Here is a 15716-nt window from a genome sequence, read left to right on the forward strand (position 1 = left end):
AAATTGTCCAAATATGTATCTTCTGGCATTACACCCACAGAAGAACACAAACTTTAAACATCTGATTGCTAGTATATATGACCTATATACTTTAAATCGATGCTTCTTAGAGAATTAGTTTCTCCTGTTCTTAAATTCACATGTAAAGCGCATTCTTATTTCAGGAGATGAAAAATGGATGTAATAATGGAGATGAATTTATATTTAAATGCCACCTCGCCCCCCCCCCCAGTTTCCTTATAACCTTTTAATGAATAATAATTCACATTTCAATGTACACGTCTGGAAATTAAAAGTGATCTTAAGGTATTTCAGAAAAACCTTCCCAGTCTTCCCAAAGAGCTTGGGATGCTGTACCCCCAGAGACTTTGAACAATTGGCTTAACTATCAAATCTACCCAAGTGCAGACAAAGGCTCTCATGTAGAAAGTATTAAAATGAGCATGCTCTGGTAACACGGGATTTAAAATCATTAATATATTCTTCAGCCCCATAAAATAGAGCATGTGTTATTTCATTCATTTTATTTCCTATGACAAAGATGGAAACATGCTCCCCTCCCCCACTGTCATTTAAAACCAAGCAAAATTGAAAACCACTTCCTGCCACAAAGCCACCAGGACTGTTTACAGAATCACTCTAACTCACTTTCGTGTCGATCTTCTTGAAGGCTGGATCATCCTCATCTACCTCAAAGTAGATTTCTGTCGTGGTGATGGAGAGAGTCCCCTTGGCCACCACCACAGGAGCGATGAGCTGGGCTGGGGTACTGAGAACCACTGGGCCTGAAAGACAAGGGCACCGGAGTCAGGCTGAATCCCTGTGGCCCTCTCCCGCTCCCTCCCGAAGGGTGCCGCAGGTCTTTATTTTTAAAGATGTACTAAGAAAATGGTGCCTGTGGTCATGCGGCCAGCTCCTCTCGTGTGAGATAAGGTCTGCTTAGCTTTTGCACATTATCTTATAACGAGAGTAGAGATACAGAATCCTATAAAGCCCCAAGAGGTCAGAATACCGAATAAGTGACCCTTAGCAAGAGAGTTGGTAACCTCCGCCTAGAAATCCCACAAATGCCCCGATTCTCCGTGGGGCACCACCGGCTTTGGGAGACCCTAGGCAGTCAGCACTGCCCCCAAAGGCCAGCCATCCGGGAAAGCCCGGTCCACTGGGCAGCGGAGTTCCCCAAGGATGGGCAGGAGGGTGTGAAGGGGTACAGGATCTGGATGTATGAATTCCACTGTACTAAATAACGGGTTTGCAACTTGCATGAAGATTCACATCGGCGTCCTAAGGCGCGCCACATACGCACGTACACACACACACACACACACACACACACACACACACAAGGATATTAAGTACATTTCTTATGTAGAAAAGAACAAAAATCGTAGCAGTGATTTTCACAGAGAATCAGTCAAAAGTGATGAAATTGTAAGACGCTCGAACAAGGCGATTCTCAGAAAAGCGTGCCAAAAGTGCTATTTCTCAACTTTTGAAACTAGAGAAACTAATCTTCAGGAAAAGATGTTTCAGAAAGTGTGCCTACTAAGGTGCCTACTTCGAATTCCCTCAATCTGAGTTAATGTTGAAAATTACGTTTTAGAATATTAATTCAAAGGGGATCACTTAACTGCCCCTTTAAGATTCCCCGAAAGGGGAGGCACTCTTTGCTATCCTGTACTGAAAACACAGACATGGAACACAGAAATTATTCTTTTTTTTATTGTTCTTCTCTCCCTTTTTTTTTTGTAGCAAGGTCGCCTTAAGTTCCCCTCCATTCCTCCCCCCCCCCCAACTCCCCCCACGCCCTGAAATGCACATAGTCAAACGAGTCACAGTAACAGTAGGATAAAGGCAATAAAAAGGCAGGTCCCCTGCGGCCGCTCGGGCTCGGGCCCCTCTGCGGCGGCTCCTCGCGGTGAGACCGGCTCGCGCCGCCACCGCCGAGGCCACCGCTGGCAGGCCCGACCCGGCGGGGCCCGGGGACTGCGGGGAAGTTCATGTTCCCAGGGAGGCGTGCGCCCCGAGGCCGCTACCGTCCTGCACAAAGCCGGGCCGTTTCTGCCGCGGGAGGCACGGAGAGGGCTCTCGGCCGGCTTCGGTCGCGCCTAACCGGGTGGACAGGAAGCCAACTGCGTCAGTGTCAGCCTTCACCCCCGAGCTGACCGCCTGGGTCACACTAACGCGAAGCCCTTTCGGTTAGTTTATTGCCCTCGGTACCCCCCGAGCCCGCACCGGGGGGCCCGGCCCCGGGGCGCGCGCACTCCCGGCCTGGGTCCCGGGCCGCCAGTTCCCGCCGCGTAGCCAAGCGGAGCCGGGGTCCATCTCGGCTGCACAAGGTTTTTCTTTCCAAAGGGCGAGGCGGTCGATCTGAAGCGCCACTTTAAAGGCTCATCAATCTTAATCTAGGTTGCTCAAGTAATTATGCCCGAATCTCTTGTACGATTACAAGTGGATTTGGGTTTCTATTCCCCAGGCCCTCCTTTGTGTTTATTGGAGGGTCTGTGCGCGCGCTCCGCGGCGCCTCCTGCCTCCCGCGTCCTCCTCGGAATCCCCCAACGCTCGGGCCGGTTCGAACCGCTCCCTTAACCCTTGAGCCACCAGGACGCTCCAGTGGATGCCACTTTTCCTATTTCCTTTCTGGAGAGATCTTGACCGGAGGCTTACTCTCGACTGGGGCGAGGTGAGAAAGAAGGTGATGTGACTGACATTGAAAACAGTGCCTTCTTATACATCGTTGGGCCTTGCTAAAACCTTACAAAAGTCGTCATGCTATATATACAGCGAAGGCTAGTGACTTCTGGTTTAATAGAGGTTTCTGGCATTTGGAGGCGAAGAATGGTCAAAAACATTTAAAATGGCGAACTATTCCTTTTTCTTAAAGAGTAATTTAACATATTCAAGCAATTAAATTGGGAGAAATTGAAAAAAAATCACGAAACACATTATCAAAACCATATACAGTGATTTACTGAAATATATTACGGATTCTAAGTACACGTCTCCGTGAACTTTTCACAGGGAACACATTCTCTCTACTGGATTCTCTGCGTTTCTGAAAGGACACTGCGCTTGCCTCTGTTTTTACTCCAATCTGATTCTATTGAATTGAGATTTTCTGGGGGCTTATAAAAGGACTTCGAACTGGTTCTTCTTTCAGAAAGAGGTGTCATGAAATATTCAGCCTTAATAGTGTGTCATTTTTACCCCTGTCCTTTGGAAATCTCCAATTACAACTTCCAATTCCATAGCATGTTTAAGGAGCACCGAGTCTTTTTGTTGTAGCCTTCAGGGAGCAAACCAGCCACAGAGAGAATACAGAGTTAATCCACTACAGCAATAGAGAGAGCAGATTATGTTTTAATCCCTTTTGGGGGAGCCTCTGGATTTTAGGGATCTGATATTAAAATGTTTACATAAGACACCATCACAAACCAGATCTTCCATGTGGGAGATTTTCCATGTGAAAACCTGGGATTCCTTTTCAAATAAAAACAGTTTAAAGAGGGCAGCATCTGTGGATCCCAGAAAAATGGCGATCTTGCAGACTCTGTCCTGGAAGATAACTGGGTACAAATTCCACCTCCCAATTTTGCTTGGTGTGGTGAGTTCCGGACTGAATGTAGGTATATCCATTCCAACCACTATTATGGCAATAAAGGATATGTTACAATAATGTTCTTAGCACCTACTGAAGTCTAGTGATGGCCATTAAACAGATGGGGGCGGGTCAGAACCTCCTCCCCCATACTGATGCGTAGAACACAGCAGTTTAAAACGCCACCATCTAAAGTGGTGACGAAAGCAACAATAAGCGTTATTTGCTTTTAGAGTTGGCAGGTAATGTTTAAGAAATATTGATCCATCACTATTTCTGAAAGGATAGGGATACTACTTGACATTCATTTCAATGCTAATTTAAAATCTGAACTAGAACAAAGATCACCCAAGCATAATGAAAAGAATCTTTAAATGAATGAACTTCTCTTGAGAGTTACACCATCTTTAATCAGTTGAGATGGTAAACCTAGAGTAGAAAATACACATGTTTTATATTTGGAAAGGGAACTATTCATCAAATATATTTAAAAAGTAGAATGTTAAAAAATACTTGTGGGTTTGGATGATTCCACTGAAAACAAAATTCCAAGTCTGGAAATCTTAATAATACATCAACTTTCTAATAAAGCTTTACAGTGTACAAGGTTCTTTTACATCATTTTTACTTAACTACTAGTTCAATATTGACAGTTTTGGGGGCTATGGATGTGTCAATACCCTCTTGTCAAAGACCGCCAGGAACACATGTGTAGCTGAAGAAGTCGGGTTTACTGCTCAGTGCAATGAGGGAGAAACGGGCAACTTCATAAGGGACTTTGTAGGATCTGGGCTTTGGTTAAGTGATTCTGAGAAGACTTCAAGGAGCTTGGCTTTGCTCTGAGTTGGGCTCTGTCGGGAAGCAGGGATAATTCTGTGATTATGGGTCTTAATAAATCTTATCTAGAGGGATGGCGGGCAAGATCTAGGCTAAAGCTATAATTAGCAAAGAAGCAGCAGTCCCCCATATAAACCAGGAGATGGGCGGGGGAATGTTTGGTATTTAGGTGGTATGCAGAGTGACCTTGCTTTTGTCAATGCTTGCACAAAATTATAAAGTTATTTTTTGCTTCACATCATCATCATGAATTCTTGTCTGATGCTAGTGTTCTGTGAGATTGTTTATGACCAATAAGAAAACACCAGGGCCTAGCTATGAGCTCCATACTAGCTCCTGACAATACTGGGCTTCCTCATAAGGGTCAGGCAAGTTTCCAGAGGTCAAGGGCTGCTTTTCTTTTTCTCACATACAGGAATTAGTCATTTTTAGGGGTGCCAGTAACATACTAACAGGCATTAACAGGCAACTATGGCAATTTTTCAAACAAGGCTAAGATTCTTTACAAGTTTCAATATAAAGTAGAACTAAGACTATATAGGGACAAAGAGCTGAAGTTGAAAGAAAATTGGCATCATTATAATTATTTGATGAATTTCAATTGGCCAAACCTATATTTAGTGTAGATGAAGTTACAATGAATTTTAGTATCACTTGAATACTTTCTAAACTTAGTTTAATATTAATAAAAGTTTTATTAACTAGATAGATTTTCTTCAACCTCAATTACTTTAAAACTACATATTCAATTTGCTCTAGGAACATGCAGAAGATAATTATTTGGGGGATAATAAACATTGACTAATCTTTATAAAATTATTAAACTTAAAATCCTGACATTACTTAGAAGAAAAAGAACTAATCTGAAATCCTTTGTTTAGTGGAAGAAGGTATCATTCCAAAAACAATTAAGATAAAATTTTAATATGGAAGTAATCTTTATAATTTCTTCTATAATATGATACAATTTGTAGGAAAAACTCCTAGAGTGAGTAGCTGAACACATGTAAAGTATCTACCTGCAATGGACTTCTATTATTTTTAAGTATGGCCATATCAATTTAAAGAAAACATTTCCCCCATAGAATTCAAAGAATAACATGCTTTAATCTCAAAACAACTTAAAGGGAACTAATGAAGAATATAAGAGAGCTGGGACTTTGTTTTGAAATCTTAGGAAAGCTTTAGGCATAAAGAAAATGGAGGTGTTTGTGTATGTGCCTGGGGGAGAGGGAGTTAAGAGGAAATGTTAAGATCTGAGATTTCTATTAGCCAGGATAGTTCCCTGATTTCAAGCATTTGAAATTCCCCAAGAAAAAAGATAGGATAGTAACAAAATCTCTAGACAGTGACTCTTTTCTTTATGTACAGAAAATATTGATAGTGGTCCAAATATAATTTCAGAATAATAATCCTCTGAAGTTTTCAAAAACTTCTTGCAGGAAAATAGTTATAGAATGTTTATGCTTGAATCAAAAAAATATAATGTGAACAACTAATGGAATACACACCGTAAGAGTTATGAATTTAACTTCCAGCATTATTCTCTCCCTCCCTCCCTCCCTCCCTCCCAAACACACACACACACACACACACACACACTATTGATTACAAACACTCTATAAATCTGATTTTTTTACAAAGCTCACTGTGTCCAAGAAGTAGCTTCTTAAGCTCTTTGGTGACTTCTTGAACATAATCTGCCTTTATTTAGACATATTTTTAAGTTTATTTATTTGAGAAAGAGAGAGAGAGAGAGAGAGAGAGAGAGAGAGAGAGAGACAGCACACATAGACACATGAGTAGAGGAGGGTCAGAGAGAGGGGGCAGAGAAAATCCCAAGCAGACTCCATGCTGATAGCACAGAGCCTTAAGAAGGGATCTACTGAACCAATAGTGAGATCATGACCTGAGCCAAAATCTGGAGTTGGATGCTCAACCAACTGAGCCACCCTGGTGCCCCAAATGTAATCTATTTTAATTTAAAAAAAATTTTTTTTAACGTTTATTTATTTTTGAGAGACAGAGAGAGACAAAGCGTGAGTGGGGAGGGGCAGAGAGAGAGAGAGGCAGACACAGAATCCGATGCAGGCTCCAGGCTCTGAACTGACAGCACAGAGCCCGACATGGGGCTCGAACTCACGGACTATGGGATCATGACCTAAGCCGAAGTTGGAACTTAACCAACTGAGCCACCCAGGTGCCCCAAACATAATCTATTTTTAGATTGAGATGGACAATAACCAACCATCCCCATAATATACTGGTTTCCTTAGATTATTGTACAAAATTATACACGTGTTTAAGAACCACATCAAGGTCTTCAGATCCGAGTAAAGCTACCTGTGGTAAAACTCAACACAGTCTGAAATGGAAACAGAAAGAATGGAGCCCTCTATATAAGAGCAATAGAAAACTGCATTTTAACAAAATATTTGTTCATCATGGTAGAACACCTATTTCTGCACTAATATTATCTAGCATCTCATCTTATTTAGCATGTTTATAATAAATTATTTTTAAATGTACCAAGAGATAATCTGATAGGCTCTAATTTTAACCTACCATTTAGGTTTTCCAATATATTTGTAGAACAGATAATTTTTTCTATAAAAAATAAGTCAACAAAAACCCGTGCATTTTCCACAAAGGCAATGAGTAATTTTATAGGGAAAAAAACTTATAAAGCATATATACGCTAAGTAAATTTTAACTGAGTTATTTTTAGCACAAAAATTTACTAAGAAACAGCGATCATTTTATTTATTTATTTATTTTTTAATTTTTTTTTTTCAACGTTTTTTATTTATTTTTGGGACAGAGAGAGACAGAGCATGAACGGGGGAGGGGCAGAGAGAGAGGGAGACACAGAATCGGAAACAGGCTCCAGGCTCCGAGCCATCGGCCCAGAGCCTGACGCGGGGCTCAAACTCGCGGACCGCGAGATCGTGACCTGGCTGAAGTCGGACGCTTAACCGACTGCGCCACCCGGGCGCCCCGAAACAGCGATCATTTTAATGTTCATTGTGCTCATTTGTTCTGTCTTTTGATTCACTAGGTGATCCAGATGAGATTTGTGTTTCTAGTTATATCACATTTAGTTCAACATATGGAATACATTTTTTACTTTCTGGAAGGGTAGTGACTCTTTTATGGCACGAGGATATCATTTAATGATTGAGAAGAGTAAATTCCTACTGGACTAGATGAGTGAATAAACCAGAGGAGATGATTTAAATCTATTGGACCAGGAGGACCAAGTCTTTGTACCCTTGGGTGGAATAAGGGCCTAGCCTTCATGGGTGCACGTTTACTGCAGCCTTATAATATATTTCATATATGTGTTTAAAAGTCTATCCTCCCATTTGGCATAAGCTAGTTAAAGAAAAGGGTGTTACCTTCTTCCTCTAACACAGTGGCTATTGCCTGGTATGCAATATATCTTTATGGAATTGAAAATAGAAAAAGAAATACACCATTATTGGATGTGTATGTACTAGTAAAAAGACACTTACATTAACAGATCACACCCTTTACATTTTTCTGGAATTCATTTCAAGTTGTGCTTTAAAAATATGAAAGACACTGCATTTTAGAGAAAACATAAGTAAAAGATATGCTGAAAACCAACAAGGGTTATAATGTAATTGGTCATTGTAGCTATGTCACATGTATACTATTATTTTTTTAAAATGGCATAATGTTATAACTGCCATAGTTTTCCTACTAAGTTGTTCCCTCCTTATAATTTAAATGCTTAGAGAAACATACTTAACTCAGCATCCATTCATTCATTCATGTGGTCAACAAAAATTATTCACTGTTTTGGGTACTAAGAGAGCACAGACTAAAGTATGAGACATGAATTTTACTCGAGAGCTTATAGTACATCGTAGAGGTAAGAAATATATACACGCGGTAATGACATAAAGGAGAAAAGCTATCTAAGCATTGTTAAAGCACTTTACATGAATTGATCTCATTTGTTCCTCATAACAACAAACCTATGATATACAGGAACTGCTATTGTGTCCATTTCACAGATAGAAAATGAGACGAAATGGTGAAGTAATTTAGGGAAGGTCATACAACTAGTAAATGGTAGAGACAAGATTCTGCCCTGGTTATCTGACTTCAAAGTCAGGGCTGTTATGTACACATGCCTCCCAACAAGGAAGGGACAGAAAAAAAAATTCCATAGACATTCACTGAACCATGATGGTTTCTACCCATCCTTTTTTGGGGGATAGCTGTAATTGGGACAGGATGATGGCAATGGTATTTGAAGTGAGCTGTAATGGATGGGTAGGATGTGGACAGATGGATATGAGGGGGAAGAGCATTGTAAGCAGAGCAGAAGAGTTTGAACAAACACACAGCTGCAGTATGTGTACAGGAGAAGTAAGACTGGCCAGTGATTAGGACGTGTGAAGGGGGAGGGACAGTATGATGTGAAACTGAAAACACATACCAAGTTGTGAATGTGAGATGTTTCAGGTTAAGGAATCAATGATTAAAGCTCAGATATTACAGTGTGGCACGGTGGTGTTTATCCTTTTTTTGTGGTCACACATCTTGTTGAGAAGATGATTAGATATATGGCTCCTTCCTAGAAAATTCACTATGAACATCTGTCCATCCTGCTTCGGTAATAAATGAAGTGTTCATATTTTGGCGAAAAATGAAAATTTGTCATTTATCTTGATGCCTTCCTCCATCTGAGACTTTTCTGCCTCTGCATTTGTCATTATCTCTCTCTCTTTTTTCCCCCAGTTTCAGAAAATGTATCTTTCGTCCTGTTCAAACCAGTTACTCACTCTACCTGGGGTTTGGTCCTACCCTCCCTGCCCCCTCTGGCTACTGTCTTATCTTTGTCCCTGCCCTCCTTTGTTAAGTTTCTACACAGCAGCTTCTCCCTCCTAGTTCTCCACCCCTGTTCACTCCTTTTGCCTTCACTTTTATCCTCTACTTAGGCCACAGTGGCAGAGGAGCACATGTGAATTCATGTGTTAAAAGCTCAGAAAATCTATCCATCAGTCCAAAAAAAAAACCCCTGCATAACACTGTATATTTAAACCCAGAGTTTTCCAAACACATTTAGCGATACTCCCCCCTCATTAGCATATTTCAAAATACCTGTGTCCTAAGGAATATCAGTGTGAAAAATGTTGAACAAGAGGAGAATTCTTTGACTTCTAGAGCATACTGTTCTTTATTGTTCTCCTAGTGCCCGACTTCCTTGTTGGTATCCTTGGTGGGCTATGACTTTGGCCCGCTGCTCTTCATATGTATTCTCACTTTTCTTGGGTGATTTCAGTGTTTTAATTACAAACTCTATGTCCAACATTGGCTCTCAAATTCCAAACCTTGACGACTGTTTGAAAATGTCAGATAGCCATCTGACCAAGCTAAACCAATCATCGTCATTCTCCTCTCCCCTAAAACCTCGCATCTTCGCATTCCCAAAAACATTTAATAATTCCTAGATCATTCCCTCTCCTAGGCCAGGTGCCCCTCGTTCTTACTCCTCACAACCAGCCCATTATCACAGTCCCTGACATATTACCTTCTAAGTGTTTTTTTTAAGTGTCCCCTTTCCTTTTCTGCCACTACCAGTTTAAACTCGGTTCAGGCTCTCATTGCCTCTACTTCGAACAACAGCCTTTTACCTCAAGTTTCGGCATCCTAAAACCATAAGCTACACAGTGGCCTGAGTGATTTCTTTCAAATTTTTTAAATTGGATCTTATCATTTCCATGCTTAAAATCCTTCATTGTCTCATTGTGGCCTTCAGGATAAAAATCCAGGGTCCTCATGGCACATAACGTTCCCCCAGGAGCTTGTTAGTCTCAACTTCACAAACTCCCTGCCTCATACATTTACCTGAATAATTTAGAACTACTGTAGTTTCACAGGGAGGGTGATATTTTAGTATATAATTGTTTCCACTGTCTGCAATAACAACCCTTTAAATCTTTTGAAATCCTTTACTTACGTTTCTGGACTCAATACAGGAAACACCTATTCTAGGAAGGCCTTCCAGAATCTGCATGGTAGTCAAGGGTCCTGTTTTGTGTTATTGTTGTTCCCTTTGTATATCTAGGTTGTTGCTGTTTTTCATTGTGTATGTTTCCTCTAGACTATAACCTCCTTGGAAGCAGAAACTTTAATCGTATGTGTCTTTTTACTCCAAGCACCCACCATAATATCATGCATATAGTAGATATTCAATATTGATAATTGTTTTGCTTGGATGACCACATCCAACCTCAATCAAGTTGGGATCTGGCATCAGAGAATAAGGACCCAGCAAGTCCTTCCAGTTCTTATCTTTACTATGTGTGATGAATTTTGAAGTTTTGTATTTGAATTTATTATTTTCTCTTTTATTTTATTTACAAATAATGTGGGTAATAATCCACATAGTTGATTTGCTTACCCACAATGGGTTACAACTTAGAATTAAAAACCAAGCAAACACTGGTTTATATATAATGGAATAGTGAAATGAACAAGGGCTTTAACAGAGGCAGAAAAATGGGTTTAAATCTCAGCTTATCTCTTTGCTTGTAATGTGATCATGAGTAAATACCCCAATGTCTGAACCTCTAATTTCCACACGCTAAAATGAACTATGCTACCTAATTCAGAATTGAAAGTTACTGCCTATGGTATTTTTTTCTTTCAATAAATTTTAATTATGTCTCCCAGCTTCATGTGCCCATCCACACATATCTCTTTACTACCTATCAAACTCATTTTTCTCCCCAGAAAACTGGTTGGTGAATTGAGACTCCTTCTAGCTCAACCTTAGATAGAAGATTTTTTAAGAAAGTTTTTGTGATACCTGGTTCTTAACAATCCTGTTTTGTATACAATTGAACTGTAATGAGGCTACAACTAAGCAGTTTTGTTTGTTAGTGACCTAAATGAAGGAAAAATTCAACAGAACTTTTGAATTAAAAAAGCATAAAACATTGCAATCAGTCATCTTCTGATCAAGTAAATGCCTAAACATTTTAACTGGAAAAAGATACAATACAAAAAACAATATTTAGACAGGCAACTCAGTCTGACTTTCCCTTCCTTTTTGGTGATGAAAAGTTCTACACTTATATTTATTGGGCTGATGATTTGAACTGATGGAGCAGCTTCTACTGTGATAACAACTTACAAATTGACCACCATGTAAATACTTGTCCTTAAGTACCTTCTGCAGGATGTTACTCTGGCGCTATAACACCAAGCCATGGAAATAAAATAATCAAATAAATAAAATATTTTCACTTTGCAGAAAAACCTACTTGTCCTTTTGTATATTACGGCTTTATTTTTTTTTTAATTTTTTTTTTAACATTCATTTATTTTTGAGACAGAGAGAGACAGAGCATGAATGGGGGAGGGGCAGAGAGAGAGGGAGACACATAATCAGAAGCAGGCTCCAGGCTCTGGGCCATCAGCCCAGAGCCTGACGCGGGGCTTGAACTCATGGACCTCACGGACTGCAAGATCGTGACCTGAGCTGAAGTCGGACGCTCAACCGACTGAGCCACCCAGGCGCCCCTGTATATTACGGCTTTAAATGCAGTGGCAAGATCAGTTTTTATATAATGTTTGTATTAGTGCTAAATTCTTTTGGAGAGACCACCGGAGTCCTCATAGGTGTGGCAATGTGCGATGATGAATACTCATCTCTTCTTCTCCAAGTTGCTGACATCCACAGTTTGGCAGTAGGAACTTTTTTTGTTTGTTTGTTTATTCCTCCAAGTGTGACAGACAAGATGACCCATATATTTCCAGTAGGTGATTAACGTACTCATTCACGTACTTTTTAAAAAACACAGCATAGGAGAGTTTAGTCCCCTACATGTAGGAGAGATCTGGTCTACTGATAAGTTAGTTCAGTTCTTTGTCACCTCTGCTTTTCAGGTTGGGAATAAATATAATTATAAGTCTGTAGAGGAATTACTTTATGGGAAAGTCTCTGTACAGAGAAACAAGTAAAAAAAGTAGGTTTCAACTAGAACTGTATTAGGAAGAATAGGCATTGTTGTGGTTTGTGGAACACTTGCAGCATAACAAAGGATGGTTTCTTAAGAAAAGATGGGAAAATGCTATATATTATTTGAATCATGGCTGGTGAACTACTAAATAATAGTTGAATTTGTCTTTTTATTATATTTTAAATTTACGTAGTTGGGCTAGCAGGATGTGTTATAATTAAGAGTACCTTAAAAGCATTTTTATAGACTACGTGGTGGAAGGAGACATACATTTTTGGAAACAACAAAATATGGATTATAGCAAAATGTTGTAGACTCTAAAATGGCCTTGTAGACATTGCAAAAATAATGAGAGAGAAGAAGGCTAGGTAGTCAAGGTAAAGCTTTTATTTATTTTTACAACTCTTTAACTGAATCAAAAAATTGAGTTAGGAGTTTAAATATTTTAGCTTTTGTAGGCAATGGGCATGTGTTAATGTTGTGTCCAAGGGCTCTGTGAATTCTGTGTTTGAAGCTGAATGTGAACCCTTTGGGTATACTATTTATGACTAGCAAAGCAACTTCCTAATTCAAAGAGAGAGAAAAAAGACTTATAAAGACTCATAAGGCTTTTTCAACATCAAATGCTTTTACTAAACAATATTTTGATGAGTTAAGTGTGAGTGAGTCAGGGACATATGGATTAAATTTCCCTTGAAATACACATGGGCTTAAAAATTAAGGGGAAAACACTGAGCAAAATGCATCTTAGAGAATCCAGAATGTTTAAAAGGCATTTTCCCCCTAAATACAAATATCAGATCGATTCAATTCTAGTTAGACTCTGTAACTAAAACTACATAAAATAAATATGGAGAAATCTTGCAAAAAATACTAGTTTTGTTAGGGAAATACTGTTCATATTTGAACTGGATTGCATGGAGCAGTTAGGCTTAAGCAGATATGGTATGAGTTTATCTGTTTAACACTGAACTTGTTCCTTCTGTAGTATGTTCTCTTATTCCATTAAACAATTATAATAAAACTTTTCTGTGTTTAGGTTCAAACTTTTTTCTTTTTAAATAACATTTCTCTGAAAAACTCTTAGCTTTTCGAGTTCCTGTTGTTCCTGTATTTTTATTATATTTTTCTATAATCTTGAGTTTGTCCTCCTTGTATGTTGTATATTTTGCTTTATCCACCTTTCTTAGCTCAGTTTTTAGGTAACGTTCAATGTATATATAAACAACTTTTGCCTCTGGTATCTGGACATCCCAAGTTAGAACATTGGAAGGCCTACAGTATATATCTGATCATCTTAAAAAAAAATGTTTATTTTGAGAGAGAGAGGGAGAGAGAGAATCTCCAGCAGGCTCCAAGCTGTCAACCCAGAGGCTGATGTGGAGCTCAAACTCATGAACCCTGAGATCATGACCTGAGCCTAAATCAAGAGTCAGATGTTTAACCAACTGAGCCACTCAGGCGCCCCACTTATCTGATCATCTGAATTGTCTACTTTCACTTATTAGGGTAGACATATTTTATGGGGTAACTTTCTGGTTACTGAAGTTACTGAGAGGTAGTGGTAGTAGTGCTAATCCTTCTGATGATTTTTTTTCTATCAGTCTCTGAGTCCCAGAGTTCTATCTCCTAAATATTTAATAGATGTTAATGAGTACGCAAATCAGTTGGTGTGTGAATGTAAGAAAATAGAGACTTAGGGAGGTAGGAATGGTCAACCTTAAAACAAAGTCTAAGCAAGCTCCCCTCCAATTATTTGGTATCTGCATTCACCATGAATTAATAGAATAAAGATAACAGAAAACAGACCAAAAATTTGACCCATTAACAACCAGAAAAATAGTCTGAAAAGGTACTGCCCTCTAAACATCAGTGAAAGCATACTTGGGAACTGTCTAGGGCATTAAAGGGGGGTGTCCTGCAGGGAAGCTGACTGTCATTTAGGAGAACCTCTTACTGATTACATCCTGTTTCTCTTAGTAGATGTTCTCCTCATTTCTGTATCTTTTTCATTCTTAAATTTACATAATGCATTTTTTTTTCTGAGTTATGGATTCTGGACTTTGGTGTGTGGTATGTGGGGTGATTGTGTGTGTGTGTAAAGGATAATAAAATCTATCACTTTGAAAAAGCCACATAAAAATATCCAACTTTCATATTCTAACACTTTTTTCCCATGTTGCCAGTTTTCTATACTAGTTAACTCTTTTTAAGTATTCAAAATAAGAATATAATCCTTTGGTTATAGAATATCTTTTCTGTGCGATAGAGAAAAAAAATTTTTTTTGATTAAGAGTCACAGTGGTATCTTGACTTTAAAAATGGGAGTCTTCAGAGACATTTAGTTAAAATGATACAATCAGCAAAAACTGGAACGGAAGAAAGATTAGTTTAGTCCTTACCCTGAAAAAGTCAACTGATGAGTTGAGTAATTTGAATGATTCAATTAGTATGAACAGATGATCTGAATAATTTAAGCCCCAAACACTTAATTCGAATAGCTCAATTGTTTTTTTGGTTTTGGTATAAATTAACTAGATAATAATCTATAGTTATTAAACTAGCTCTCTAGTTTATTTCAACCTACATAAACTTTTTCTTTTCTTTAATTTTTTAATGTTTATTTATTTTTGAGATAGAGACAGAGCATGAGTGGGAGAGGGGCAGAGAGTGAGGGAGACATAGAATCTGAAGCAGGCTCCAGGCTCCAAGCTATCAGCACAGAGCCCTACGCGGGGCTCAAACTCACAGGCCATGAGATCATGACCTGAGCCGAAGTCAGATGCTCAATGGACTGAGCCACCCAGGCGCCCCCTACATAAACTTTTTTCAATGGGAACATTTTTAGTGCAAGTAATTGTGTTAGATTTCTTCCCGGTTCAAAGATATATGGGATATGGTCACTATATTTAAGGAATTTGCAATCTAAAAGGAAAAAGAAAACATACACAAAAACATCTTGTATTGTATCAGTATCTTAAGAGTGATATAATCAAAATTTCAAGGAGTGGCTATAATAGAAAAGACAGATAATAATGAGCAGTAAAGATGTGGAGAAATCTGATCCCCACACACTGGTGATAGGAATGTAAAATGATGCAGCCACTTTGGAAAAGAGTCTAACAGTTCCTCAAAAAGTTAGAGTTATTATTTGACCCAGAAATTTCATGCCTAGGTATATACTCAAGAGAAATGAAAACACATGTTGGCATAAAATGTTGTATGTGAATGTTCATACTGTTAATCACAGTAGTCAAAAAATGGAAACACACCAAATG

At 38.9% G+C, this 15716-nt stretch overlaps 1 protein-coding gene across 10 annotated transcripts in view; it reads right to left on the bottom strand.

Moving 5' to 3' along the window:
- The window catches only part of NBEA (neurobeachin), a 681254-nt gene that overhangs the window by 204418 nt on the left and 461120 nt on the right, over nt 1-15716 (bottom strand). For all 10 annotated transcript variants that reach the window (XM_058687599.1, XM_058687578.1, XM_058687548.1 and 7 more), the window contains one exon: nt 649-785. In XM_058687599.1, the coding sequence (XP_058543582.1) occupies nt 649-785 (137 nt within the window). The remainder of the gene's footprint in view (nt 1-648; nt 786-15716) is intronic.

The sequence above is a fragment of the Neofelis nebulosa genome, chromosome 1, assembly GCF_028018385.1.
Source record: "Neofelis nebulosa isolate mNeoNeb1 chromosome 1, mNeoNeb1.pri, whole genome shotgun sequence".
Lineage (NCBI taxonomy): Eukaryota > Metazoa > Chordata > Mammalia > Carnivora > Felidae > Neofelis > Neofelis nebulosa.